Genomic DNA, 26958 nt, shown 5'->3' with positions numbered 1-26958 from the left:
ATGCTGCAGCACATAACAGGATAAGCTTTATAAAAAATAAAGTAAAAAAAGCACAGCAATGCATATTGATAGCACACTGCAGTGCAGCACACATTACAATGCACACCAGTGCACATGTGTTTTGCACCCAACAACGTGCATATAGTTGTATGAATGGATCAGTGTTGTACCCATGACTAGGCATATAATTGTACACAATTTATAAGCTCTAGAAAGCACACAACTTAAAACTGATGCATCCAGTTATGTTTCATTACAATATCTGGGGTTATATAAAAAACAAAAAACAAAATAGCTGTAATATCATGATGTTACACTACAACATATTTTACCATTATATCATACCTCCCAACATTTTGAGATGGGAATGAAGGACACTTGCTAACAAATGTATATAGGCATAGGACACACCCCCTGCCACACCCCCTTAAAGGAGAATTAACCAAAAAAAGGTTAATTAAATCCACAAGGACTTTTTTTTATCACTACTATTCCTTTATATAGGGTTTTAAAATGTATAAAATGCAGCAATTTAGAAATTGGATGAAAGGTTTAGCACTGGGAAACACTTTTTGAAAGATAAAAAGTGCATTTTATATACAATTATATGGATCAGACCAAAAAGAGGGACAAATGAGGGGGGAAAGGGACAGAGGGACATTGCTCCAAATCAGGGACAGTCCCTCAAAATCAGGGACAGTTGGGAGCTATGATTATATCCACAGCTGGTTTAATGCCCTATGCAAAATTCTAAAGAGAAGAAGACTCAGACGAAAAGCATGCTCTAGGAAAAATAATATCCATGCCTTGTGCCCTAAAGTCCACTGGGATTTTGGCACCATTTAAGAACCTGTCAACTGACGACATTCTTATTTTAGTGGGTGGTCAAGTTCAGACGAAGTTTAAAACAAAAGTTCAGAAAGATCTAGTGTTTATGGGTCAATAAGCACGCACATCACAGAGACAAGAAAACTGGCAGCTGAGGCGGCTTGCAAGACTGGCTTGGCAGCCAAGCAAAAAGCACCATCAAAGCTGTAGTCCCAATTAGTAAGATTGGCTAATGTAGCGACAAACTAACATATCTGCAGCTTACAAATAGTTCTGCTTTATCATATACAACCATAACTTTGGACACATCCAACCAGATTACACTACCGTCATTTCATTGCACATTAGACTTATATTCACTCATACTATCATAAACCCACCTGTTTGTAGAATGGAAATTAAAGGTACACTCCAGCCAATAAAAAAATTACGCAGATCTAAACCCAACCACTAAAATTACATATAAACTGTAACACGATAATGTAATCTCAAAGGTTGCTTTCAAGTTGCAACTTTCAATGACAGAATATCTGGTGATCCTGCAGTGAAGGTACTTTAAGCACTTCCCGATATGGTGTGACTACTCTCTCCCAACTGTGTTGTCAGCCTGCCATATGCTACCCTGGTTGGGACTACAGGCTGGCGTGGTGACACACATTGTGCAGGTATAGCCTGCAGATATGCTGTTGTCACTATTAGGGAGCCGGAACAATAATGTGCAGCTGATACTAGAGTAAGTGCCTGTAGATAGGAAGTGCAGAGGATACTGGCGATCAGCAGGGCTAAAACGTAAATCACAGTATTGTAAGTACAGTATTAAATGAACGATAAATATTGAATTTTTATTTTTTTTATACAGAACAGTATTACAAAATGCCCTCCTGTTAGGGTTTAGATCTATCTTAAATGCTAAATGCACTTTAAAACAAAGTGCATTTATCCTTTTTGCCCATGAATTACCCTAACTTCCCCTCCCTCTCTGTACACGCACTTCTGGGTATGAATGAACAGCAGAACCACAGCCATTGTATAGAGGTAAGTAAGTATGCAGCATAGCATGCTTGTTATACTCACTGCTGAACTTAAGGGGTTAATCCTCTGCATTGTGTAAAAAGGCTGTTTTATCCCGTATGCATAGATCTTCCCCCTCCTGCACTGTCTATCTGGGGAAAGCCAGCTAACACAGGCAGTGTAGCCAAACTGCACATGCTCAGTTGTGTCTTTTATGCTAGAGAACATTTACTTGTTCTCAGAGCTAGCCAGGTCACATGATATTGCCATCACACATGTCGGCATGTATACAGGCTGAAGTGGAAATCTCCTCCTACCTGAACTCTCAGCACTGGAGAAACTGTGCAGTTTATCACTGACCATGGTATACAGATCAGCCAAAAAGGTATGTAGTGGCAATATTTTAATGTAAAAAGAAGTTTTATAAGCTGTGGGTACTTTGGGGGCAGATGAACTAATTTCATATTACTGGGTTTAACTCCACTTTAAATGTCCTGGCTGCTCTTGCTCTACAAAGCTGGAGACATCCCCAAAGAAGTGAAGCTGGCACTTTGAAGCACCCCAAAATAACAGAAGAGGATAAAGCACATAGGCACCACTCTAATGCCCCGTACACAGGGTCGGACAATGATCAGACATTCCGACAACAAAATCCTAGGATTTTTTCCGACGGATGTTCGCTCAAACTTGTTTTGCATACGCACGGTCGCACAAAGTTGTCGGAATTTCCGATCGCCAAGAACGCGGTGACGTCAACCACGTACGATGAGACTAGAAAAGGCCATTTCAGAACCAAGCGCGGCACCCTTTGGGCTCCTTTTGCTAATCTCGTGTTAGTAAAAGTTTGGTGAGAGACGATTCGCGCTTTTTCAGACTCGTGGCTTTCAGATCGTTTTCTGCGGTTCAGTTCTGAGCAGCCGACCGTTTTCTAGCCATGTTGCGTATATGTACTCCTCATAGAGTTCGTGCTGTGCGGGGGCTTGGTGTTGGGGTCCTGACCTTGACACAAGTCCAGTCCATGAACAGGGTGGGGAGGAGTTCATGGACCAAGAATTGGTTGCTTCAGCGTGACCAGTTCTCTCATATGCCTTTGCTCCGTGAGATCCGTGAGAATAATCCTGATGATTTCAGGAACTTTCTCAGGATGACGGACCCCGTATTTCACCATTTGCTGGCTTCGCTGACCCCCTATATCAGCAGGCAGGATACCTGCATGAGGCAAGCCATCACTCCGGAGGCTCGTCGCTACCCTGCAGTACTTGGTGACAGGGAGAAGCCTGCAGGACTTGAAGTTCTCGACAGGCATCTCCCCCCAGGCTCTGGGAATCATTATCCCAGAGACCTGTTCTGCCATCATCCAGGTCCTGCAGAAGGAGTATATTAAGGTAAGATTTTTATCCTTTAATATCACATTTTATCGTATTGAATGTTTGCTAATATATTGTATTTCTTTCCTCATTCCCTAATTACCATGTTTGTAATATGCTGTGAATGTCCCCTTTGTCCTCATGCATGCTGGAATTTTATGGGGTTTTTTTTAGTCCTTCATACATATTTGCCTTCGCTTACCTCCCCAGCATGCTCTCCTGGCCCTATATTCACCTCATGTAGTCACTTAACAATGTATTTGATCAGCTCCACCTTTACCCCAAACAACCCCTAAAATGTTTAGAAATGTGATTTGTGCTTTAAATTCAGGCAGAGTGCCAAAAGCTTTTTTTTGTAGTGTCCCCAAATCATTTTTATTAACTCTCCCTCCCCCCAACTGCTAAGTCAGCTGATCCCAATTCTCTATTTATCCTCAATCATCTATCTGCTGACTTTGCCAAACCCATACACACTATACCCATCTCTTTTGTGGTCAGATTTATGGATGAATTCCCCAAAGCATGTAGTGCAAGGGCCTGCCTGTATACTTTCAAATGGTACTGTTTCAAGTTTTTGTATTATATTATTATCTTGATGGGTAATAGCAGAATGTCCAAATGTGCTCAAATGTGTACAATGTGGGGGCGTGTCCTGGACATGGAGGAGTGAGGACGTGCTTTGCCTCAGCTCCGCTACACCGCCGAATACAATCAGCATTGAACAGGGGGATACTCACTTTTACAAGATCCCCCCATGTCACAACGCTCACGACAGTGCTCCCAACCGACCAGGACCGACAGATCGCGGCAGGGGCAGCTGGATTCCTACTTCTCAGGGGCCCGAGGACAAGGCCGTGAAGCCTCCAAGATGGCGCCGACCGGGAAGGCCCAGAAAGCCACAAAGTCCTCTCAGCCAGCAGCAGCTACAGCCCGGACCCTGAAGGGGACAGCTTCAGCTTCAGCAGCATCTCCGGTGCCATCCCCAGGGTTGGTGAGTGATTCTGCCCCCTGTGCTTCCCCTGCCTCATTCGATGGCCGCTCTGAAGTATCTGACTACCTCTGTGATGAGGATATCAGGCGCCATATCTTGTCTTTACCCACTAAAGAGGACCTTGAACGATTCACAAGCAGGGTAGAGAAAGCTTTCACAGAGGACATTGCTCAACTAAAGGCTGACACTTCTTACCTGGGTAACAGGGTAGAATCTTTAGAAGAGAAGCTGGAGGAGGTTCTCCCCACTATTGCTCTACTGCAATCTAAATGTCAGCAGCAAGACCAGCGGATTGAAACCCTGTTATGTCAGCTAGATGATGCAGAAAATCGCAGCAGAAGAGCGAATATTAGGATTCGGGGTCTCCCAGAAGCCACAGCCTCGAGGGATATAATCCCCACGCTGACTGATATTTTCAGAGACATATTGGGCCTACCTGTCTCGACTCCTATAGAAATTGATCGAGCTCATAGGGCACTAAGACCCCCCTCTAAGGATGTGGACAACCCCATAATTTGCAAACTCCATAAATTCACCCTAAAGGACAGCATCATGCAAAAAATGCGCAACAAACCCTTCTACGATTTTGATGGTGCACGTTTATTCTTTTATCAAGACATATCCCGACGCACTCTCATGCAGCGCAGAGCTCTAAGGCCCCTCCTGACGGCGATCCAGGAAGCTGGCTTACCATAACGCTGGGGTTTTCCTTTTTTCCTACAGGCGACTAAAGATGGAAGACAAGTCACACTGCGTAACAAAGATGATCTCCCACAGTTTCTGTCCTCCCTTGGCCTAGACCCAGTGGACTTTCCGGACTGGAGAAATTCATCTGACATTCCTGGGATCCATGTCCCCCCACAATGGTCAACTGCTACCTGCAGGAACCGCAGAAGAGACAGACAACATCAGAATCAAGACCCCCCTCCCGGCCCTTCCACTACCCGTGATTGAAGTGGTAGTCCCTCCGGACTCATACTGTGATCATGGACATTCCCTGTCGTTAAGTTACGAAAAGCCAACTACTCCCTTATGCCACACTGACTGGGGAGAGGAATTTTTTCAGGCGGAACTTTGAGTCTGGCCTTATTGGAACCCGGACCTTTCAATGATGGCCTTATGTTTGTCTCTGAAATCCGGTTGATTGAGATTGCAGACCACACAAGAGACACGGCTAATAAAAAAAAAAATTTCTTTATTATTTTTTTTTTGCCTTGGTAGTAGATGGGAAGATGTGAACTCCTGAATTTATTACAGTAGCCTATCCCCCTTCCCAACCCCCAACACCTTTTAAGATGCGGTGTTTGGAGATGGGGCCCCCTTTCTCCGCCCTGTGCATAGGCTCACATTCCCCCACGTAGGCCACCCTATATTGGGTACAGTCCCTATTTGGGACATTAGGTGAGGTCTGAGGTCCCCTTCCTTTTTTTTCGAGGGGGACCTCCCACCTACAGATGTACTGTTTACAGACTATGCTAATGCTTTGTCGCAATGTTATTATTACTTTAACAGTTCATTTTCTTTGTCCTTTTTTCCATTTACTTCTCTTCCCCCCCTTTCTACCTTCCCCCTACCTTCTTTCCTAGGAGCAATCCAAGATTTCAGATACTGCGCCGGGTGAGTGAGACCATTCGACATCCTTCCTACCATTTACTCTGCCATGTCTACTCTTAAGGTAATATCTTATAACATAAGAGGCCTTTGCTCCCCTGGGAAAAGAAATAAACTCTGGTGGGAACTTAAGAAATTAAAAGCTCAAGTGGTTTTCATACAGGAAACCCATTTCACCCATCACTCCTTGCCTAGATTATCTACCCATTTATTCAACCAATAGTTCCACAGTACCTCCCCCACTTCTAAATCTAAAGGCAATACGATTGCGATTCACAGGACTTGCCCCTTCCAGCTTTCAGATAGTAAAATAGACCCATTAGGCCGTTATGTATTTCTGAAAGGTGTCATAGCGGGACGAAAATATACATTCGCCTCGATCTATGCGCCCAACTCTAACCAAATTACTTTTATTGACAGTAATCTCGACCTATTAGCAGACTTTAAGGAAGGCTTTGTCATTTTAGGAGGGGACTTTAACGTTAGCCCGGACCCTCTGCTAGACACCTCCAGCTCTAGTCATTCATATTCTTATGCTTTCCTAAAACACTTCCGAAAGTGCTTTCAATCTCACTTGCTACTTGATGGAGGGTCCTCCATCCAAAGGAGCGAGACTTCAGCTATCACTCGGCAGTCCATGATGTATACACTCGCATAGATCATATCTATGTGGACCACTCCACACTAGAGCTCGTGCAATCCGCGTTCATTGGGAACATTACACTATCTGATCACACACCAGTGGGGGTGACCCTAACACTCCCTTCCAGTTCCCGTGGAGCCTGGACGTGGAGACTGAATGAAAATTTGTTGGATGATACAGCGGCAGTTGCCAAAGTATCAAAGACCATCACAAATTATTTCAATGAAAATGTAGCGGATGATATCAGCATGGGCATAGTGTGGGAGGGCCACAAAGCAGTAGTCAGAGGGGAGTTAATATCCCAGGGGGCTAAACTTAAAAAGATGCTTCAGACGGACTTTGATAGGGTGCTGGCCGCCCTACAGGATGCTGAACTCAAACATAAACAAAATGGGGGCCCGGAGGCATTGCGGAGGTTAACTGATTTAAGAGACTTGTTTCTACGTCTGCTTGATCGACAGACTCGCAAACAAGCCAGACACTTATCGCACAAATATTATGAACATGGCAACAAGTGCAGTCGTATGCTTGCTAGAGCTATTCGCAAGAAACACGCACAGACTTACATACAAAAACTTAGTTCCCCTTCTGGCGAAGTCTCGATCCAGTCCTCCAAAATTGCCTCAGGGTTTCAAGATTATTACTCACGCCTTTATAATTTACACCCTGACTGCCCTTTAGATACCCAACCATCCAGGTCCACTGCCATTCGAGACTATTTAGCCACAGCTGGCATTCCAGCATTGAGTGCAGATCAATGTACTGACCTTGAACTTCCGATTTCCCCTGGGAAGATTGAACTGATAGTGAAATCCCTTCCCACAGGGAAGAGCCCTGGACCGGATGGCTATACGGGGTTATACTACAAAACCTTTCTACCCCTCCTTATACCCCATATGTGCACTTACTTTAATTCCATAGCAGAAGGGACTCCCATACCCTCAGGGGCACTTTTGGCACACATTACAGTGTTGCCAAAAGTGGGTAAAGATCCTACGCTCCCCCAAAGCTACCGCCCTATATCCCTCCTCAACGTTGACGTTAAGATTTTAGCGAACAGGCTCGGGAATCTCCTGCCCAATATAGTTCATCCTGACCAAACTGGGTTTATTAAAGGGAGGGAAGCGAGGGACAATTCCATTAGGGCCATACAACTTATTCATTGGGCCCGTACCAGTCCTGACCCTAAACCTTACATTATCCTTTCCACAGATGCCGAAAAGGCTTTTGACCGGGTTGACTGGTCATACCTCAAAGCGGTGTTGGAGGCTCTAGGGCTGAAAATGCGCATGCTGACCTCTATTTTGGCTCTTTACTCTACTCCCTGTGCACAGGTCAAGGTGAACGGAGTGCTCTCCTCTAGATTTCCGATTCGGAATGGCACAAGACAGGGGTGCCCCCTATCCCCCCTTCTCTTCGCTCTAGTTCTTGAACCGTTGCTATGCACGGTTAGAGAAAATGCAGACATAAGGGGTTTGCGAGTGGGAAACACTGAACACAAACTATCCGCCTACGCTGACGATGTGTTATTCCACCTCTCAGAACCCCTGATATCGTTACCAGTCCTGATGAAGGAACTGAAAATATTCGGATCACTTTCGAATTTCAAAATTAATTTTTCTAAATCTGAAATTTTACCTATTCACTTAACCCCTGCTCTGATAAGCAACTTACAAGCCTACTTTCCCTTCACCTGGGCCAAATCCTCCATTCGGTACCTAGGGATTCAATTGACAGACAGTTTTGATACCCTCTATTCCGCAAATTTTCCCCCTTTACTTAATACAATTAAAAAAGATCTTTCCCTCTGGACTAAGACTGCGTTCACATGGATGGGCCGCATCAACATAATAAAAATGAATATTCTGCCCCGCATACTTTTTTTTCTTCAAATGATACCAATCCCCTTACCTAACAATTTCTTTTCCCAGATTAATAGCACATCAACGGGATTTGTGTGGAATGCGCGGAACCCTAGAATAGCCATGGGGACATTGAAACGCTCAAAACTAGCGGGTGGCCTAGGGATCCCAGATATTTTGAAATATCATAAAGCAATTGCTCTTCAGAGGATCCTCAACTGGCGCTTCCACACCCAGTCCAAAATATGGGTCTCTCTCGAGAAATGGCTAGCTGGCAGGAATTTGGCCTTTGCTCCCTGGCTGCCACGTGAGTATTGCGGGCTGTCAGACTCAACATCCCCACTGACGAGACATGCTCTCTCCACTTGGGACAAACTGAATTTGATCTTAAAACTATCTCCACCCATGTCCCCGCTAGCCCCGTTAGGGGGATTTCTTTGGTTTTTGCCAGGTGAGCAAATGGCCTTTTTCGGCCCTTGGGTGGATGACGGTAACGCCAGCTGTGGGAAATTGATGAGCAATGGTAGGCTGATGAGTTTTGAATCCCTACAGAATAGACACAGGGGCTCCAAAATGAACTTCTGGCGGTATAGACAGCTCCATCACTTTTTCGAAATCTATGGACAATCTATAAGAGACATCTCCGCTCTTACTCCCTTCGAACAACTTTTTGTAGAGGAAGACCTGATTCCACATTTGATATCTGTAATGTATCGCTTACTAAGCATCACTACTGACAATCTTAGACCGACCTATATACGGGCATGGGAGAGAGATCTACAACTTGACTTCTCCACGTCCCAGCTAACACACCTCTATCAGCTCACTCATTTGAGCTCTATTGAATCTAGAACCCAAGAAACAAATTACAAGCTTTTGTCACGCTGGTACAGAGTACCGGCTGATCTAGCCCGTATCTACCCCTCGGTATCAGATCAATGCTGGAGGAAATGTGGACAAAGAGGTACACTCCTTCATATCTGGTGGGAGTGTCCTTTAATAAAGCCATATTGGGCAGATATCAAATCTCTAATAAAAGAAATTTTAGACCTAGATGTTCCTTTGACTCCAGCCTACTTCCTCCTGCATGTCCCTCGGATGCCGATTAGCAGATACAGAAAAAGCGTTCTACCACACCTTTTAAATGCAGCTAGACGCCTCCTCCCAATTTATTGGAAACAATCCAAGGTCCCTTCTAGGGAAGACTGGATTAAAAAAGTAAATGATATTAGGGAAGCTGAACATTGGATAGCATCCTGTAAAGGAAAGTTGGAACGTTTTGAAGTCATATGGGGACCGTGGAGAGACTTTATGTTTGACCCGAATCTCATACCCTCGAGCCTAGATTTGGCCCTACTAGAATTAGCGGAACCATCCCTTAGATCCCGTCTGGACTAAAGTAATAAGGCCCATTGATAGACATTTTTCATAGCTACCTACTATAAAGATAACCTGTCTTTGGCGGAACTCACTCGGCGCAGATCTACAAGACCTTCTCAGAATATGAGGTATGCTCCACATCACTCTCCCCTTCCCCTCCCCCATATCCTTTCCTACCTGTTACCCCTTGACTCTAACCTTTATCTCTCTTTCTCTCCCTTCCTATTTTTACTTTTATGACTGCATACTGGCTACCGGTTACCAGACTGTTGTCATAAGACGCTAGATGTTGCACTACTCAGACACAGGGTGGCAGTGGGCAGCAAAGGGGAGGACAGGCCCGTCACACCGGGGTGGACCTCTTTATTTTCCGCCTCTGGTTGGTGGGGGGTTTGGGGAATGTGCCCTTCCTGGGTATGGCGGGACGGATGAGGTTGTTGGAGGCATATTGCCCCCCTCTGTCCGGACCGTTGGCAGGGAGGTGCTCGCCCGTTGACTCTCCTGATCACTTAGCACTTCAAATGGGGTTGTGGCTGGTTCTGTCCAGTGTACTGCCCCACGATCATCCTGATTCAGGATGTTTATTATAGATTATTGGTTGCGCTGCCACCTTGGGTCCGATATATTTATTTGCACTAGTTGGTATTTGGACAAGTTTTATATATGTTTTGTTTTGCATTTCTAAAATGTATGTAGTTTTCTACTAAACTGTTGTTAAATAAAGATTTTACAAAAAATGTGTACAATGTGTATTTATATCTTTGTATTATGACACTTCTTACCTGTCTAGTGGTCTGCCAATAGTGTAACTAAGGAGGGGCTGTTCCAAGTAATACCCATTATTGAGGCATTGATCTCTCAATGAAGTGGAGAGGGTTACCTGTCCAAGAGCTTCCCCCCCCTATAATGTTAGAAATGGCCCATGAGAGGGGGGGGGGGATATGATAGGTGTACCTTATACTTTGGTGTTGTAAAATTCCCCTTAATAAATGTTATCTGGATGTTGGCCAAGAATGTTTGTGTCTAATCTGCTTTCCATGTTTATGTGCAAAAATACTAATTTATTTTTGTTTTCCTCAACAGTTTCCTTCCACGCCACAGGAATGACACACTGTGGCCTCCCACTTTGCCCAGCGGTGGGACTTTCCTAACTGCAGAGGGGCATTGATGGGAATCACGTCCACATCCTCCCACCCCCCAACTCGGGGTCGTACTATTATAATTACAGGGGTTCAATAGTATTGTGATGTTGGCGGTGGTGTCGGCTAATTACGAGTTCCTGTATGTGGACGTGGGGAAGAATGGCCGGATGTCCGATGGTGGAGTCATCGCCCAGACAGAGTTTTACAGGCGTCTCCAGAATGGCAGCTTGGACTTGCCACCTCCAGAAGAGAATGTGGAAGGACTCCCATTCGTCTTCGTTGCGGATGAAGCATTTGCGCTGGAGGACCATCTTATGCGGCCATTCCCGATGAGGACCCTCTCCCCGGAACAGAGGGTTTTTAATTACTGGCTGGCCAGAGCCAGAAGAGTGGTGGATAACACATTTGGAATCATGGCCAGCCGGTTCCACCTATTTCTTACACCCATCCATATGGCGGAGTATAAACTGAATCATATAATCCTGGCGTGCTGTGTTCTACATAACTTTTTACGTCAACATTCGGCCAACTACGCTAGCTCAGTTGGGCCTGAGGCCGGAATGATAAATGAAACAACCCTGACAGCGCTTGAAAGTGGCCGTCCTGGCTTGCCCTCCCTGAAAGAAGATTTGTCCTTAGGAAATAACCCCCATTGTCACAGAAAACAGCAATTACATCACCACAAAAGTGTTGTAGCGTTCAGACAATAATCCACACATTCTTGATAACCAATCTTTTTAATACCTGCACAATCACATGTGCATTTAGAAAAGGTTTTTAAAACAAACCAACATGTTTGTTGTATAACAATTTTTGGGGTGGCATTATCAAAAATAGAAATGTCCATTTAAGATAAAACAGATATGTGTAAAACCAACAAGAAAGACACAAATCTTGAACTTACAAAGTTCACATTTGGTAGAACTTGAAGGCAATATCAGACATGAGTATTTAGGAACTGTGTTTGATATTGCGTTCAGATGGGGTGAAGTCACCCCAGGAAAAGCCAAATTTGGAAGATGCACACAAATTTCCCAATGTCAACATGTGCTAGCTGCCTTCACGGGCGATCAAGGGACGTGTTTTGGGGGTAAAACCCCTTCCTCTCAGCTACTTTATTATTGAGGAAGGGGTTGCACCCCCAAAACGCGTCCATTGATCTCCCGTGATGGCAGATAGCACATGTTGGCACACTGTGTGCATCCTCCAAATTTGGCTTTTCTAAAAATCGCTAAAACATTTTGAACATTGTAGCACACAAAAAAAAAGTGATTTGGAGGGGTTTTAAACTCTACCCAAAACATCAATGATATTCTTATTTTTTTGAATAACATCATTGATGTTTTTCTTGAGGTTTTCCAAAGCTAAATTACACCCCATGATCTCCCCGATTAGGATCTGTGCACTTTCTGATGTGAAACGATCTGGATCCACAACATCACGATCACCTAAAAAAAGAGAAACCAAACAAAAACAGGTATAAAAAATATGCCGGCATCCATCTCTTACCTGAGCGTGTGGTCGCAGACACTCACCTGTTGTGGTGACTAGTTCCACCACGTCTTCTTCCTCCTGCTCTTCTTGTGTTGGGGGGATTTCCCCTTCTTCCAGAGGTGGGGGGTCTCTAGTCTCCTCGGATGAGGGGTGTCCTCCGAGTCTTTTCTCCCCTATGTAAAAGAAAAATGGTATACTTAGCACACAGATATTTGATGGCAGAACTATAAATAGGAAACATTGCTTGGAAGTGGGGTAGAGCTGCACAATTAATCGTTAAAAAAATCGTGATCTCGATTCACCTCCCCTGACGATCTCTCCTGCTGAGTTTGACGATTCTTTCATATAAACAAGTGGAGAGATTATCTGCTCACTCAGCTGTCAAAAGAAAACATCCAGGCATTCTGCCAAGTTTAGAACTTGAAACATTGTATCTAACTTCCTTCTTAGATCAAAGGGATAAACTTCTCTGTGTAAACAAGTAACCTGGGCAATCTGCCAAGCTTTAAACAATGTGTAAATGCAGGAAGTTTAACCACTTAAAGTCTAAATCTTTTTCTGACACTTCTTTCTTAAGTTAAAATCAATATTTTTTGCTAAAAAAAATTACTTGGAACCCCCAAACATTAGAGATAAAATTATATATATATATATATATATATATATATATATATATATATATATATATATATATATATATATTTATTTATTTATTATAATATTTTATAATATGGAATAAAATGGCAATTGCTGCAATATTTTATGTCGCACTGTATTTGCCCAGCAGTCTTTCAAATGCAATTTTTTGGGAAAAAATACACTTCAATAAATAAAAAAAAAGAAACAGTAAAGTTAGCGCAATTTTTTTTGTTTTAATGTGAAAGATGATGTTACGCCGCGAGAATCGTGAGAGAATCGTGATCTATCCTCTAAGCAAAAAAATCGTGATTCTCATTTTAGCCAGAATCGTGCAGCTCTAAAGTGGGGTACAATTGTCTATTTTGGCAGAGTTCCAAAATGTAGCATTTTCAGTGTCCTTGGTCAAGCTGCAATACTTTACCGGTTTGGTACAAGCTTCACAGATGGAGACCCCCCTATAGTATACACTGCAGCACCTGTGTGGCCCCCCTAATAAAAATGGTGTTCTTGTGTCCCACACTAGTGCTCCAGCGTCCAGATGTGAAAACAGCTGCTCAGTGTCCTCTCCTTACACAGAATCTAGTTTGCATTTCATTCTAGTAACAAAGCCATCTACACAACCAAATTAGTTTCATACAAGTAGGGCGTAAAAAATGTGGCCAAATGCATATGGCCAAAACAATGGTGTTTTATAGGCCGAAAGAAAAATGTTTGATACGAACGAATAATGTGCCCATGAACATGAAAGTTGCCATTTTAAAATGTACAACACTTAAGAAAAGCACATGGGAGCAGCACAAACGTAATAAAGACAAAAAGAATAGGAACACAGCACAACTACTTACTTTTTTGCAGCACTCTCCGGATCTTTCTGTACTGCTTATGCTCTCGTAATTTGAGGTCCGACCACTGTTTCCTGAGCTGATCTTTCGATCGACGTACCCCGAAATTCCAGTGCAGACTTTTGACCACTTTCGCCATGATCTTGGCCTTTCTGACATTGGGGTTGGGGTAAGGTCCATACTTCCCTTCATAGTCGGCCTTCTTCAGGATGTCGACCATCTCCAACATCTCCCCAAAGGACATATTTGATGCCTTAAATTGTCTCCTTCTGTATCGGGACGTTTCCGGATCTGGGCTTTCCTCCTCCTCGTTGCTGTAATTAGCACGCACCTGCTGTGTCTCCGCCATGTGCTCTTCCCCCACTATGCAGAACGAAAAGGGGCAGGGAATAGACTAGAAAGAACGTCAGGGGCGGGCAGAGTTACACGCATGCGCAGTGTGTATAAAGCGTAACACGCGTGCGTAGTATGTACGATCTGTGAGCGGAGGAAGGAGCATCGGAGGCGCTGATTGTGATAACGAAGGTAAGATCTAAACTTGGGCCTATACTGCTTCGAAATTGAAGCCTATATTGTAACAAGATTAGGAGAGTTTGGCCTGACCTTAGGGTTTGTCTTGTGTTGTGTCTTGCAGAGAAAATGGATGGCTTCAACGACCACAATTTCCTCCCCCTGTTCATAGACAAATACAGGGAGCTGCCCTGTCTGTGGCAGGTGAGACACCCCCATTACAACAAAAAACAAAAGAGGCAGGCAGCGCTGGAGAAACTGCTGGAGTTGGTGAAGCCGGTGGTGCCCACAGCAACCATCCCTTATTTAAAAACCAAAATTGGTGGCCTGAGGAGCACTTATCTTAGGGAGCGCAAGAAAGTCACAGATTCCCAGAGGTCCGGAGCTGGAGCAGATGACGTTTATGTACCCAGGCTGTGGTACTATGAGAGACTGCGATTTCTGTCAGACCAGACTGAAGTCAGGGAATCCCTCTCAACCCTTCCTTCCACCCCAGCTGAGGCTTCCGATCTCCAACCTGGGCCTTCCAGCCAGTAAGAAGTGGGGGAGCCCAGCTGGAGTCAGGTATAGCATTCCTCTACAGATTTCTGGTCAATAAATAAATGATGTTTACGAGATGTTATTATTGATCACTAATTGCTGATTGCAAAAAGTGTTTTACATATCAATAGACAGTAGTGGACACCCAAAATTGGGACAAGAATGAAAAATGGTGGGCTCAGAAGGATAGTCTGTTATATTTGTTAACATTCAATTTGCAACAGTCAGGAGATGAAAATTGTGTGTGATTGATGAAACAAATACTAAAACTATGTCCCTTTTTCATACACAGGAAGACCTCAGCCAGGAGGAGGCTGTGGAATGTGGCAGCCAGGAGGAGGCGGGGATAAGTTGCAGCCAGGAGGAGGCGGGGCTAAGTGTCAGCCAGGAGAAGCCTGGGACAAGTCGAAGCTTGACCGAATCGCAAGTTCCTCCCCTCCGCCTTCCATACAAAAGAGCGAGGAAGGAGACTCACATGCAGGATTCTGCACTCAGGCTAATTCAGGAGGCTTCTGCGTCCCTCCGAGCCTTACCCACTCCTGAAGAGGCCTTTGCCTGCATGGCTGCCACAAAACTGCAGGGCATGCAGGAGGGTCAACGCAAAATATGTGAGGACCTTCTGTATAAAGTCCTAAGTAAGGGGGTGAGTGGGGAACTAACACCCAATACCCACCTGAGTGAGTTGGCCCCTCCTCCTCCTCCTGCTGCGACAACTCCACCACCAGAGCCACAGCATGGAAGGAGGCGTGGAAGGAAGACAAGAGAGTGATGGCCCTGGGTTCAGTCTGGTCTGGCAAAAGATGCAGTCTCTTGTATGATCACAGCCTGGGGACACAGATGTCATCTGCTGCTTTCCGGATCTCTGGGACTTCTGGACCAGACTGCACTCCCTTAGATAAGGACTCCTCAGGCCACCAATTTTGCTTAAAAATAGTTGATGTGTGCCCTGGGGGTCCAAGGCTTCACCCATTTCTGCTGTTTCTCCAGCGTTGCCTCCCTCTTTGTTTAGTTGTGAGCCCTTAATAAATGATTTTTTTTTTTCTATTATACTCTCCTGTGTGTGTTTTCATTCAAAAAGGACAGTTTGTTGGTGACGATTCTGGTACATTTCTAAAGTACAATGTGAATTTAACAAGAGACAACAACACCAAAAAATCTCCTACAGATTAAATATAACAACATATCAATGGTGTTGTGGTAACTTGACACACAAAACACACACAAAAATATTCTGGAGTAAAACTAAAAATACAAGAAAACAAAGATCAGCCTTGAAAAAAATACAAACCAAAAAAAAAAAAAATTTTGCCTTAAAACAAAAAAACAAACAAAATACAACACCAAAAAAATGTTGTCAGATGTGACAAATCAAAATATATTGAGAGAATCCCGATAAATAGTAAAGAAATAAGTTTGAGAGAAGTGTGTGTGAATCTGAACAGCAAAACTACTTCATTCTTCTCACATTATAAAGAAGAAGAGAGTGCGCTGTATTAAACCATTTATAACATTGCAGCGTGACGAAAGTGCTGTATCCATTCCGAACGCTAAGTTTACCAGACCGAGTTGTTCAGTCTCAGAATTTCTTCTGAGCATGCGTGGCACTTTGTGTGTCGGAACAAGCCACACACGGTCGGAATTGACGCCATCGGATTTTGTTGTCGGAAAATTTTATAGCCTGCTTTCAAACTTTGTGTGTCGGAAAATCCGATGGAAAATGTCCGATGGAGCCCACACACGGTCAGAATTTCCGACAACACGCTCCGATCTGACATTTTCCATCGGAAAATCCGACCGTGTGTATGGGGCATAAGTGTAGTATAACAGTAAATTTAATGCACAAGACGGATAAACATACTCACAAGAGTAGGGTAAAAACAAGCATTTTTGGCACAGATTGCCTAGCGTCTGAGAAGGGGGTGCATCCGTAGAGCTGCTGGCTGGTGACTCAGAGCGGGTTGTGCCGGTGGTCGCCGACGCTTCCTGGATCTGGAACACGCAGGGAGCCGACGGATGACGTCACTTCTGGATTTGTGATGAACCAATAGGCGACGCGTTTATGGAGCGTGCATCAACCAGCAGCTCTACGGATGCACCCCCTTCTCTGACGCTAGGCAATCTGTGCCAAAAATGCTTGTTTTTACCCTACTCTTGTGAGTATGTATATCCGTCTTATGCATTAAATTTACTGTTATACTACTCTTAGAGTGGCGCCTGTGTGCTTTATCATCAGCTGTTCCAAGATTTTCTTCTCATCTTCCACTGGGCTGCCTTCAAGATGTTATCATACGGACTATATGGACTTTTTTTCAGTCATATTTTATAATTCCTTTTAATCATTCCCCCATTTCCTATGTACTTATCAGACTGGTGGACTAACACTGAGTCTGGTGCAAGCGCTATCATTTCTCTAAGTGTACCAAATAACAGAAGTCCTGTGGAACTCTGAAAGACGTTGAGCGGTACCTGGGGGTGCTTGCTTTTAACAATTGTAGTCACTTGGGATGGGATGGAAAGGGTCACTTCAAGGTAAATTGTAATGCTTCCTTTGAATGGGCTGCTGAACCTACACTAAAATGCAGGTAAAAGGTCCCTGCACCTTTTCCAAAATTGCAGCTGCATGGCAACCGCATAGTAATATGTGATTCCCAGCACGGGAAACCATGCTGCAGTGTCAACTGCATGCGGGTGCTATTAAGAATTAATGGCACCCCCACGCCTCTGTTAACAGCAGCAAATTTTTGATGCAGGAAAGCATGCAATTACACGCAGTGCAGAACCTGCATATAGCGTGAACCTAGCCTAATTGCTATTCTTAGCTACCACAGTTAACATTTACAGTATTAGTATTTAGATTGAGTTCTATTGTCCAGGGTAAATGTAAGTGAACTGCTGCAGCATCTAGCTGTTTAAATGCTGTAAGCTCAATGAGCAGGGCCCTCTTACTCTTTCTGGACTGAACTGTCTCCCTTTATATTGTAAACCGCTGAGTAAACTGTTGGTGCTACATAAATCCTGTATGATAAAAATAAGTCATAGGGACAGTAAATTCAACAGGCCTCATTAAGCGCTCTGGTTAGATTTGTCCAGACCATTGTGCCCAAATCTGGCTGCAGTATGAATGGACTTCTGACCTCTGCAAAGAAGGCCATGGAGGATACTTTACTCTATGACTACAGAATTAAATTTGAACCTCTGCAGACATTCATTCTGCACTCCAAATTAAACCAAACCATGAAGCACTTCCAAGCTTTTAAGATCAGGTACCGTATAGCAGAGTAGCTATGTCTGAGATATAGTAATCCATGTCCATCCAACAACCTGCATTCATATTTATGGTGTAACACACAGAAGGGGTGAGTTGGTGCTAAAATGTCTCTCAGCGGGCATAGGAAAGCATTACAACACAGACTGTGCCCACTAATTTGTGTGGCAGTGCTCAGCAACACTATGAGGGCATTAGAGTAGAAATTCATCTTAGAAGTGAATGGCAGCTCAGAAAAACACTAGGTGTTATGATGCTTTTGTGAAGATACTTGTAGAGACCTTATCTGTATTGATCTTAAAAGTCATCAATAATGAACAGTAGTACCTGAATGTTGCACTAAACAACAGAGATGCAGCTGCTGCTCCAAACAGACCACAAAGAAAATTGACACGATATGCTATGGAGCCGATTGGTATCAAAACCGTTGCTGCCTTAGCAAGCAGAGTAAACAGGGGATATCCAGGGGGATGAGCAACCTGGAGAAAAGAAAAAAAAAAAAAAAGAAAATTAGACTCAACTGGAGGGAATACACTTTAGCTTGTGCATTCTGCCAGTCAAACCTGTTCAGTGCATCCCTATAGATTCCACTAGATGAAGTCTTTTGTCAATCCTATTCAGTCTGTTTTGCCACTGATGTCTGTAGGCCCAAATTTTCTAAATAGCAAGAAAAATTAGTATTTGCTACCTCTGGCACTGTGTCATGTACATAAACTAGTTGAAGAAGTGGAAGATGGAGTCTTGCTACGGAAAACCAGCCTACCCAGAGCTCATCCTCAACTTGATGCCAATAAGTGTTATGTTAGTTAGTGAATTGCACTATCAGTAAGGTTTCTGCAGGATGGAGGTACAGTATGTTGGGGACTTTTTTCTCAAGGTGGGTGACTATACTGTTCCATCCAGTGTAAGCTTTCCTCCTTTTGTAACTGTAGCACCCTCCTAGTTAGGTGCTTAAAGCGGAGTTTCACCCAAAAGTGGAACTTCCGCCCATGTGTCCCCTCTCCCCCTCCGGTGCCACAATTGGCACCTTTCGGGGGGGAGGGGGGACAGGATACCTGTCTTTGACAGGTATGCTGTTCCCACCTCATGGAGTCCGGGCCGCGGCCTGTGACATCACCGCGGAGCTCCCTCCTCCTCCCTCCTCTTCTCCCCGTCGCCGGGCCAGTAGAAGAGAGGAGCGGGGCCTCGCACATACGCAGTAGGGTTCCCGGTGTGAAGCCGTAAGGCTACACTGCCGGGTACTCTTACCCGCAATGGCGGCGGCAACACCCGACAGCTGATGGAAACATCAGCTGCGGTGCCGACATCACTGGACTCCAGGACAGGTAAGTATCCTTTTGTTAAAAAGCCAGCAGCTGTAGTATGTGTAGCTGCTGGCTTTTCATTTTTTTTTTTTTTTGGGCGGAACACCGCTTTAAGAGATTATAAGTAAATTTAGTTATTTTGGGGTTCCGTTGTAGCCAGTGGAGATGGGCCTGATTAGTTTGTGCTCTCCTTGGACCTGCAGCTGCAGGCTTGCCGTCTTCCCCTGTCTTTCCAGAAAGTACTAGAACATGGTGGGTGGAGAAGATGGAGTCTGGGCTGATCATGTATACAGTCTCAGCCAATCCCTGGTCAGGAGTGTGACCAGCAGGAGGCTGAGAGATGTATCGAAGGTCTGGAGCATGGAATAGCAGGGTCCTTTGCCTATTGGAGAGTGACCCTTAAACCTTCCAAAGACTTTGAGAGTCTGTAAGAGGTTCTGAGTGGTTCTTTTTTTTTTTTTTTTTTTTTAATATATTTTTTTTATTGAAAAACAGGATGTTCAGAACAATACATTGAAAAATCATACTATGTTCAAATATCTCGAACATTGACCAAAATATTATCCCAGTATAGGGTCATCTGAATGAACTGAGTACCTCATCATAAGATCTACATGGTCTGGTTAAGTAATAACCCTGATTAATAACACCAAATCCTGTCATATTATTAATATAAAGAACAGATAAAAGAAAAAAGAGAAAAGGAGAAAAAATAATAGGGAAAGAGAAAAGCGTTGGATAGGGTTAGGAGGGGGTGGGAAGGGACCGCTGTCTGCCTCAGGCGGATTCAAGCTATGTTAAAGCTTAACACAAAAAGTTTACAAGTTTGAAGCCATAATATCCATATAAGCGGCTGTGTATTTAAAGGCGAACCAACAGGACAACATTTTTTTCTTCAGTTCAGCGTTTTTTTTACTGGAGTAAGTTAGATCTTCCATATAATATAAGTGGTCTACTTCCCTCAGCCATTGGCGTAAGGAAGGTATCTTAGGAGTTTTCCAAAACCTAGGGATGAGAGCTTTAGCAGCGTTTAATAGGTGCGGGGTGATCGACTTTTTATATGAACCTGTTGATTCGCCTGTACAGTGTAAGAGAACACACCAAGGGTCATTAGGAACTTCAGAGCCCTGAATCTCCTTAATACAGTACAAAATAGTAAGCCAGAAAGGTCTTATTCGGGGACAATACCACCAGATGTGGGCATGCGATGCAATTTCTCCACACCCACGCCAGCATAGTGGTGACTTTTGAGGAAAAAATTTGTGTAGAGTTGCAGGCGTGTAATGCCATCTAGTCAACAGTTTGTAGTTGACCTCTGCAATTTTAGAGGCTATCGAGGATGAGTGGGACAATAGGAGAATAGAAGACTTCTGATGGTCTGTCAGATTCTTTTTCAAGTCCCTCTCCCAGTTATGAAGAAACGTGGGGCAGCTAGCAGGTGTGAGTGATCCCAGCGCTTGATAAAAATTAGAAAGAGGCCTTTCCACCGGGAAATCATCCACAAATGCTGATTCAATCGGTGTTAAGTTGGCTGTAGTGTGTAGAGGTTTTGGAAGGGACTAAATAAAATCCGTTAATTGAAGGTATCTCCATTGATCCATTAGCGACGGGGTCGGTGATGTGGTGAGCGAAGAAAGTGGAACAATATTAGAGTCCTTGACAACTGGTGTAGTTGAGCATTATTCCCAAAATTCCAGGAGTGAAGTCTGGGATCAATATTCCCCGGTGGGAAGTAGTTGTGGCCAGTCAAAGGCATAAGGGGGGAGTTATATTGCCACTTCTGGGTTCTGTGTAACACGTCCCAACAAGCTAAGGTAGATCGAGTGAGTGGGGATGTAGTAGAAGGTAGGGATCTAAATTTCCTTGGAATCCAGATTAGCTTGTAAAGGTCAGTATCCCCGAGTGCCATCTCAAGTGACACCCAGAGTTTCGATTCCTTGTGGTATTTCCAGTCTGAGATCCTAGTTAGAGTTGTTGCCAAATAGTACCGTTTAATGTCCGGTAAAGCTAAACCTCCTATATTTTTTAGGTCGAAACAGGATTGATCTGGCAATTCTGGGGTTACGTCTATTCCATATATATCTGCTAATAATACTCGTTGCACGTTTGAAAAAAATGGTTGGAATTTGGAAAGGTATCATCTGGAACAAAAACAGCAACCTGGGCAGTATGTTCATTTTGACCACACTGATCTTCCCTAGCCAAGAATGTGCGAGATGCGACCATTTTTGTAGGTCCGTTTTAAGTGTATTTGATAGTGGCATAAAATTAGCACGAAATAGGAATGATAGATTAGGGGTAAGAAATATACCTAGATATTTCATTGCCTTTCTCTGCCAACTGAATGGGAAAGATTGTTGTCTCGTGCTTCCCTACCAGGGATAAAGCCTGTTTGTTCCGTAGAGACCCATTTCGGTACTAAGGGGAGGAGTCTATTCGCTATAAGTTTTGCATAAAGTTTAGCGTCCAAATTTAAAGGGAAATGGGGCGATAACTACCACAAGCGCTTGGATCTTTCCCTGCCTTCGGGATCACAGTAATGTGAGCATGAAGGGTTTCTGGCCTAAGGGAGTCCCCTGAGGGAATCGAGTTAGCATATTTGGCTAAGCTCGGAAGTAAAATATCAGCAAAAGAGCGATAGTATGTAACTGTTAAGCCGTCCAGGCCTGGAGCCTTTCCATTGGCCATGGTCTTAAGTGCTCTACGAAGCTCTTCAATAGTAAATTCCCCCTCTAAGGTAGCTAAAATATCTTCCGGTAACTTAGGGAGATCGGCTTGCTGTAGGTAATCTTGTATGAGGCGGTTACAGGACTCTTGGTCAGGGATCTGGTGGTGGACGTTATATAGGTGCTGATAGAACTTTCTAAATTCTGCGGCTATGGCGGGGGTGTGGTAAACTATCTCATCTGTTTTGGTTTTTATTTTGGGGATAAAGCTCGCAGCTTTTTTTTGTCGAAGGGAACGAGCCAACAATCTGCCGGGTTTATTGCCCCATTCATATGTACGTTGAGATATTATGCGAAATTGTTGCTTTTGTGCAACATGAAAAAGATTTTTTAAAGCTTCTCTCTTTCTGATCAGTTCCACTGACACAGACTGAGAGGGTTGATTTGTGTTGTCGCTCAAGGGCATTTATTTCATTTCCCGGACAAGTTCTAATTGTTGAGTCGTTCGCTCTTTTTTTTTCCTAGTACCTAATTCAATAAATTTCCCACGGATAAAGGCCTTATGGGCCTCCCACACTGTGCCTGGTGAAATATCTGGGCTAGCATTCTCCTGAAAGTAAAATTTCAATTCCTTTTCAAGCATGTTCTTGTCAATTTCGTCTGTTAGTAAATTATCATTTAACTTCCAGTTTATTCTTTTGTGTGGAATAGATGGGACGTGTATCTTGAGTACTATTGGTGCATGGTCTGATAAAGTAGTTGTTTCAATATACGAGTCTACTATCTAGGGGAGGTGTTGGTGACTTACAAAAAAATAATCGATACGTGAATAGGAGTGATGCAAATGTGAAAAATGTGTGTAATCTCTAATTTGAGGGTGTAAGATTCTCCACACGTCCATCAGTTGAGCTTCATGTAAACGTTCACGTATAAACATTAAACGCGTATGCGAAATGCAGGTTTTGCCAAGAGACGTGTCCAATAAAGGTACGAGAGGGACATTAAAGTCTCCCGAGAGAAGGACACATCCCTGAGCAAACTCCATTAATTTCTTAAGAGTGCCAGCCAGGAAACCAGCCTGATTTTGATTGGGGGCGTACAGCATAGCGAGGGTGCACGGCATACTGCCCAGGTTGCCTCTTATAAATAAAAAACGTCCCAAAGGATCACTAACCATGGAGTCAAACTTGAACAGAGTATCTCTGCGGAGACCAATGGCCACACCCTTCGATTTATGTATATCGGTCAAGCTGTAGAACCATGTTGGATAGTTTGGAGAGTAGAGCTTGACTGACGTTGTATGTGTGAGGTGGGTCTCCTGCAAGAAGACAATGTCCGCTCGCAGACGATCCAGCTCTCTGAATAAATTATGTCTCTTACCTGGTGCATAGAGACCACGAACATTAAGTGATATCAAAGTGAGCTTAGCCATTGACAACGACAGGGGGCGCCTGCTCAGTGTACTTCCTACATCCAACCGATCTGAGGCAAACAGCGAGAGGGGGCAGGGGAAGAAAGAAGAAAGGGAAAGGGGGAAAACAAAAGTAAATGACAGAAGGAAAAAAGAATGTTAATAATCATTTTCAGCACAATCAAATGCCACCATATTAAAAGGTGGGCAGGAGCACACAAAAATCTGTTGTGCATAGTTGGGGCGAGCCGTGGACCTGCCACCCCCCAACGCCCAGCTCCAAAAACAGCAGGCGCCTGAGAGCGATGGGTTCCCCGCCCCCCCCCGGGGGGGCGGTCCCGCCACCAGGGGCGACCGACAGGGCGCAAACATAACTGCCCATGTGCCATCCCATCGCCCCGGGTACGGTACCTTATCCTACAAAATGCGTTACATAAAACCCAGCAGAAAAGAGAACCAGAAAAAATAAAAGAGGAAATAATAAAAACAAAAAACCCAAATAAGCACGCCAGGAGACTTCCCTCCTCTCTTCTTCTCCTATCTATCCTCCTCCTCCTTTTTAACTCTCTCCCCTCCCCTTTGAAGAAAGGAAAAATCTTAAAACAAAGTTGAGAAGGGGGGATCCCATTATATATGGTAGGAGAACGCCTTCAATTTCTTTAGCACCTCAGTAAAACAAATTGTAAGTTAAAAGTAAGACCGCATTTGTTCCACAATTGTGGAAAGAGTGTACAGTCACAACATAATCTATAAAAGTATACTTGCGGATGCTATGAATATGGGAAGCCTCCTGGGTATCGTGTAAGTGGAACTAGAACAGAAGTCACCCAAGTTGGGAGGAAGATCCAGGGGAGCCAGATCTGCGTTTGTGCTGTACTTTCTGCCAGCGTGGATCTGAAGGGACAGTGAGTGAAGGAATGGATTCTTGCCGTCCTGGAAGATCCGGTGGAGAGATGTTAAGCGCCGAGCAAAATTTTTCCAGATCCTCAGGGAAACGGAGGGTTGCTGTCTTGCCATCTTTGTGGGCAATAAGAGCTGATGGAAAGCCCCATTGGTAATTGATAGAGGCTGTACACAGCTGTTCAGTAAGCAGACGCAGAGCCCTGCGTCACTCCAATGTTTCTCTAGCGAGGTCAGGGAAGAACAGAAGGGATGCGCCATCAAAGTCCAGTGGTACTTTTTCCCGGGCCTTCTTCATAATTCTCTCCTTTTCATCATAGTAATGCAGCCTGCAGATAACGTCTCGGGGGATATCAGAGGACAGATTGCGAGGCCGTAGAGCTCTATGTGCTCTGTCAATTTTCCAGGGAAAGTCTGCTGGTTGGCCCAGTAGGCCATTGAATATACCACGGAGGGAAGGCAGAAGGTCATCATCCCCTGTGGCTTCCGGCAGGCCTCTTATTCATATATTGTTCCGCCGATTGCGGTTCTCTTGGTCCTCGATCTTATAAAGCGCCATTCTATGTGAGATGGAGAGGTTGCGGGTAGTAGTCTGCAAAGACTTTATTGCGGCCGCGTGGCATTCGAGGCGCAGCTCCGATTCCTCCACAAGTTCCAACACATGTGCTAGATCTGACCGGACAGCTGAGAGCTCTTTCTTAATAGAGCGTTCCAGGCCAGAAAACAGGGTGGCTAGTTCTGTTTTAGTGGGAAGATCACTAACCAATGCTGTGACCTCCGAATTCCTGGAGGTACTGTCTTCCCCTTCCGAGCAGGCCGAGATCGCCGGAGAGTGTCTCCTAGTAGCAGGTCTGTGACGGGAGGAGGAGCTCGAGCCGCGTGGTGGACGGCCTAGTCCATCCATGCCGAGAATGTCCTCTGTTTCCGCGGCTAGGTAACGCTTTATGGAACCCAAAGGGGTTCCTTTTTGAGGCAGGTATTTGCCTGTCCTTTTCCCCATATTATGTTGGGTTGATGCAGGGTGAGTACCTGGGTTGAAGCAGTTATGTGCGGTGCCGCCGCCGGAGCTCAGGGAAAACACGTCTTCACTGCTGCATACTGAAACCACGCCCTTCTGAGTGGTTCTGGCTCAGGAGGGAGCTGAAGGATCATCCACAAGTCACGGGAACTGCTGAGACATTGTCCAGTGAGGATCTTTTTGGGAGGCTCCTGGTGCAGCGTCAGCTGGAAGGAGGCATCCAAGTAGCCAGTGACACAGTGATTAGGCCTGAGGGAAATCCTGTGAGAAAGACTGTTGCCATTGACACCTTCTTTGTTGGACAGACTGTCCCAGACCTGCTGGCCAGGGTTGTTTCAAATGTGGGATTCCCCCTGTGCTGAATTGTTTGCATTTTTCTACACTCTATCTAGCAAAAACTGTTTGCTAGATAGTGCTAGTTCTAGGTATCCCAAGGCCCATCCTAATCCCTATCCCAGTTCTTCAAACAATAAAAACCACAAAAAGACACTATTTGCCTGCTCACTGTGTGAAAGACTGAGAGAATTTCTGTGCACCTGGCTGAAAATACCTTGTAACTGGCTGCTTTGCACTAAATTGGGATCAGAATATGGGTTAAACAGCAGAACCAGGTAGAAGTTCTGCGCTATAATAAACAGAATATAAGGATTGGGATAAGAGACAATGCTGACACCCTTTTGTTTTCATAAGAACTTTTTCTCTCATTATAAAAGTCTATGGGAATGCAGCTTAAAGCGGAACTTCAGTCATTTTTTCATCTTTCCATCTATTAAATCTTCTGCCCTTGTTGTCATAACTTTGGATAGCAAAACATCTTTTTTTCTGCCAATAAATACCTTATACAGCCCACTTTCTGTTTCTTGTCTGGTAAAATGCCTAGGCTTATGACATCATGCACAGCTCTCTCTCTCACTCTCATGAGAGTTTGCCAGGAAGGGATGAGTCATAAGAGGGTCAATGAGAGCTGCAGCGCTGGAGGCAAGCCTTTGTGTGTCTGTGTAAATCCAGGAAGTTAACAGGCACCAGCTTCAGCTGCCCACAGTTAAAATGACTGCAGCCAGACTCAGTGGAGGGAGATTTCTGCAGCATGTTTGGCAAGTACAGAATCACAGTATATATAAAATATTATGCAAAGTGGTTGGAGGGAAGCTTCAGAATGGCAAAGATGTTTTTATTACAAATTATGTGAGCAGACTGCAGTTCCTCTTTAAGCAAGGCAACTGCACCTGCAATGAATCTTAGTAAAGCAGAAACATCTTACATATCTTAATGCATACTGCATTAACTCATTGAAGCCCATCAACACACACCCTAAAGAATTACTTTTAACCGTCCCTCATTTGCAGGGATGGTAAAGGCTTTGGAACCAAATTGTTCTGTCCCTCTTTCCTCAATAGCTGTCCCTCTTTTTGTTCCGGCGTATAGTTTTCTATAAAATTTACTATTTAAACCTGAAAATTAGTAATGCAAAATAGTCCATACCTAGGGATGAGCTTCGTGTTCGAGTCGAACCCATGTTCGACTCGAACATCGG

General features: G+C 44.3%; 1 protein-coding gene across 1 annotated transcript in view; it reads right to left on the bottom strand.

Annotated features, from left to right (window-relative positions):
• Window positions 1–26958, bottom strand: part of TMEM260 (transmembrane protein 260) — a 164510-nt gene that overhangs the window by 101274 nt on the left and 36278 nt on the right. Inside the window, exon 4 of the mRNA XM_073610421.1 lies at window positions 18453–18604. Within this exon, the coding sequence (XP_073466522.1) occupies window positions 18453–18604 (152 nt within the window). The remainder of the gene's footprint in view (window positions 1–18452; window positions 18605–26958) is intronic.

The sequence above is a fragment of the Aquarana catesbeiana genome, linkage group LG13, assembly GCF_042186555.1.
Source record: "Aquarana catesbeiana isolate 2022-GZ linkage group LG13, ASM4218655v1, whole genome shotgun sequence".
Classification (NCBI taxonomy): domain Eukaryota; kingdom Metazoa; phylum Chordata; class Amphibia; order Anura; family Ranidae; genus Aquarana; species Aquarana catesbeiana.
Note: the sequence above shows the minus strand (reverse complement) of the source record. Positions and strands in the feature narration are given on the sequence as shown.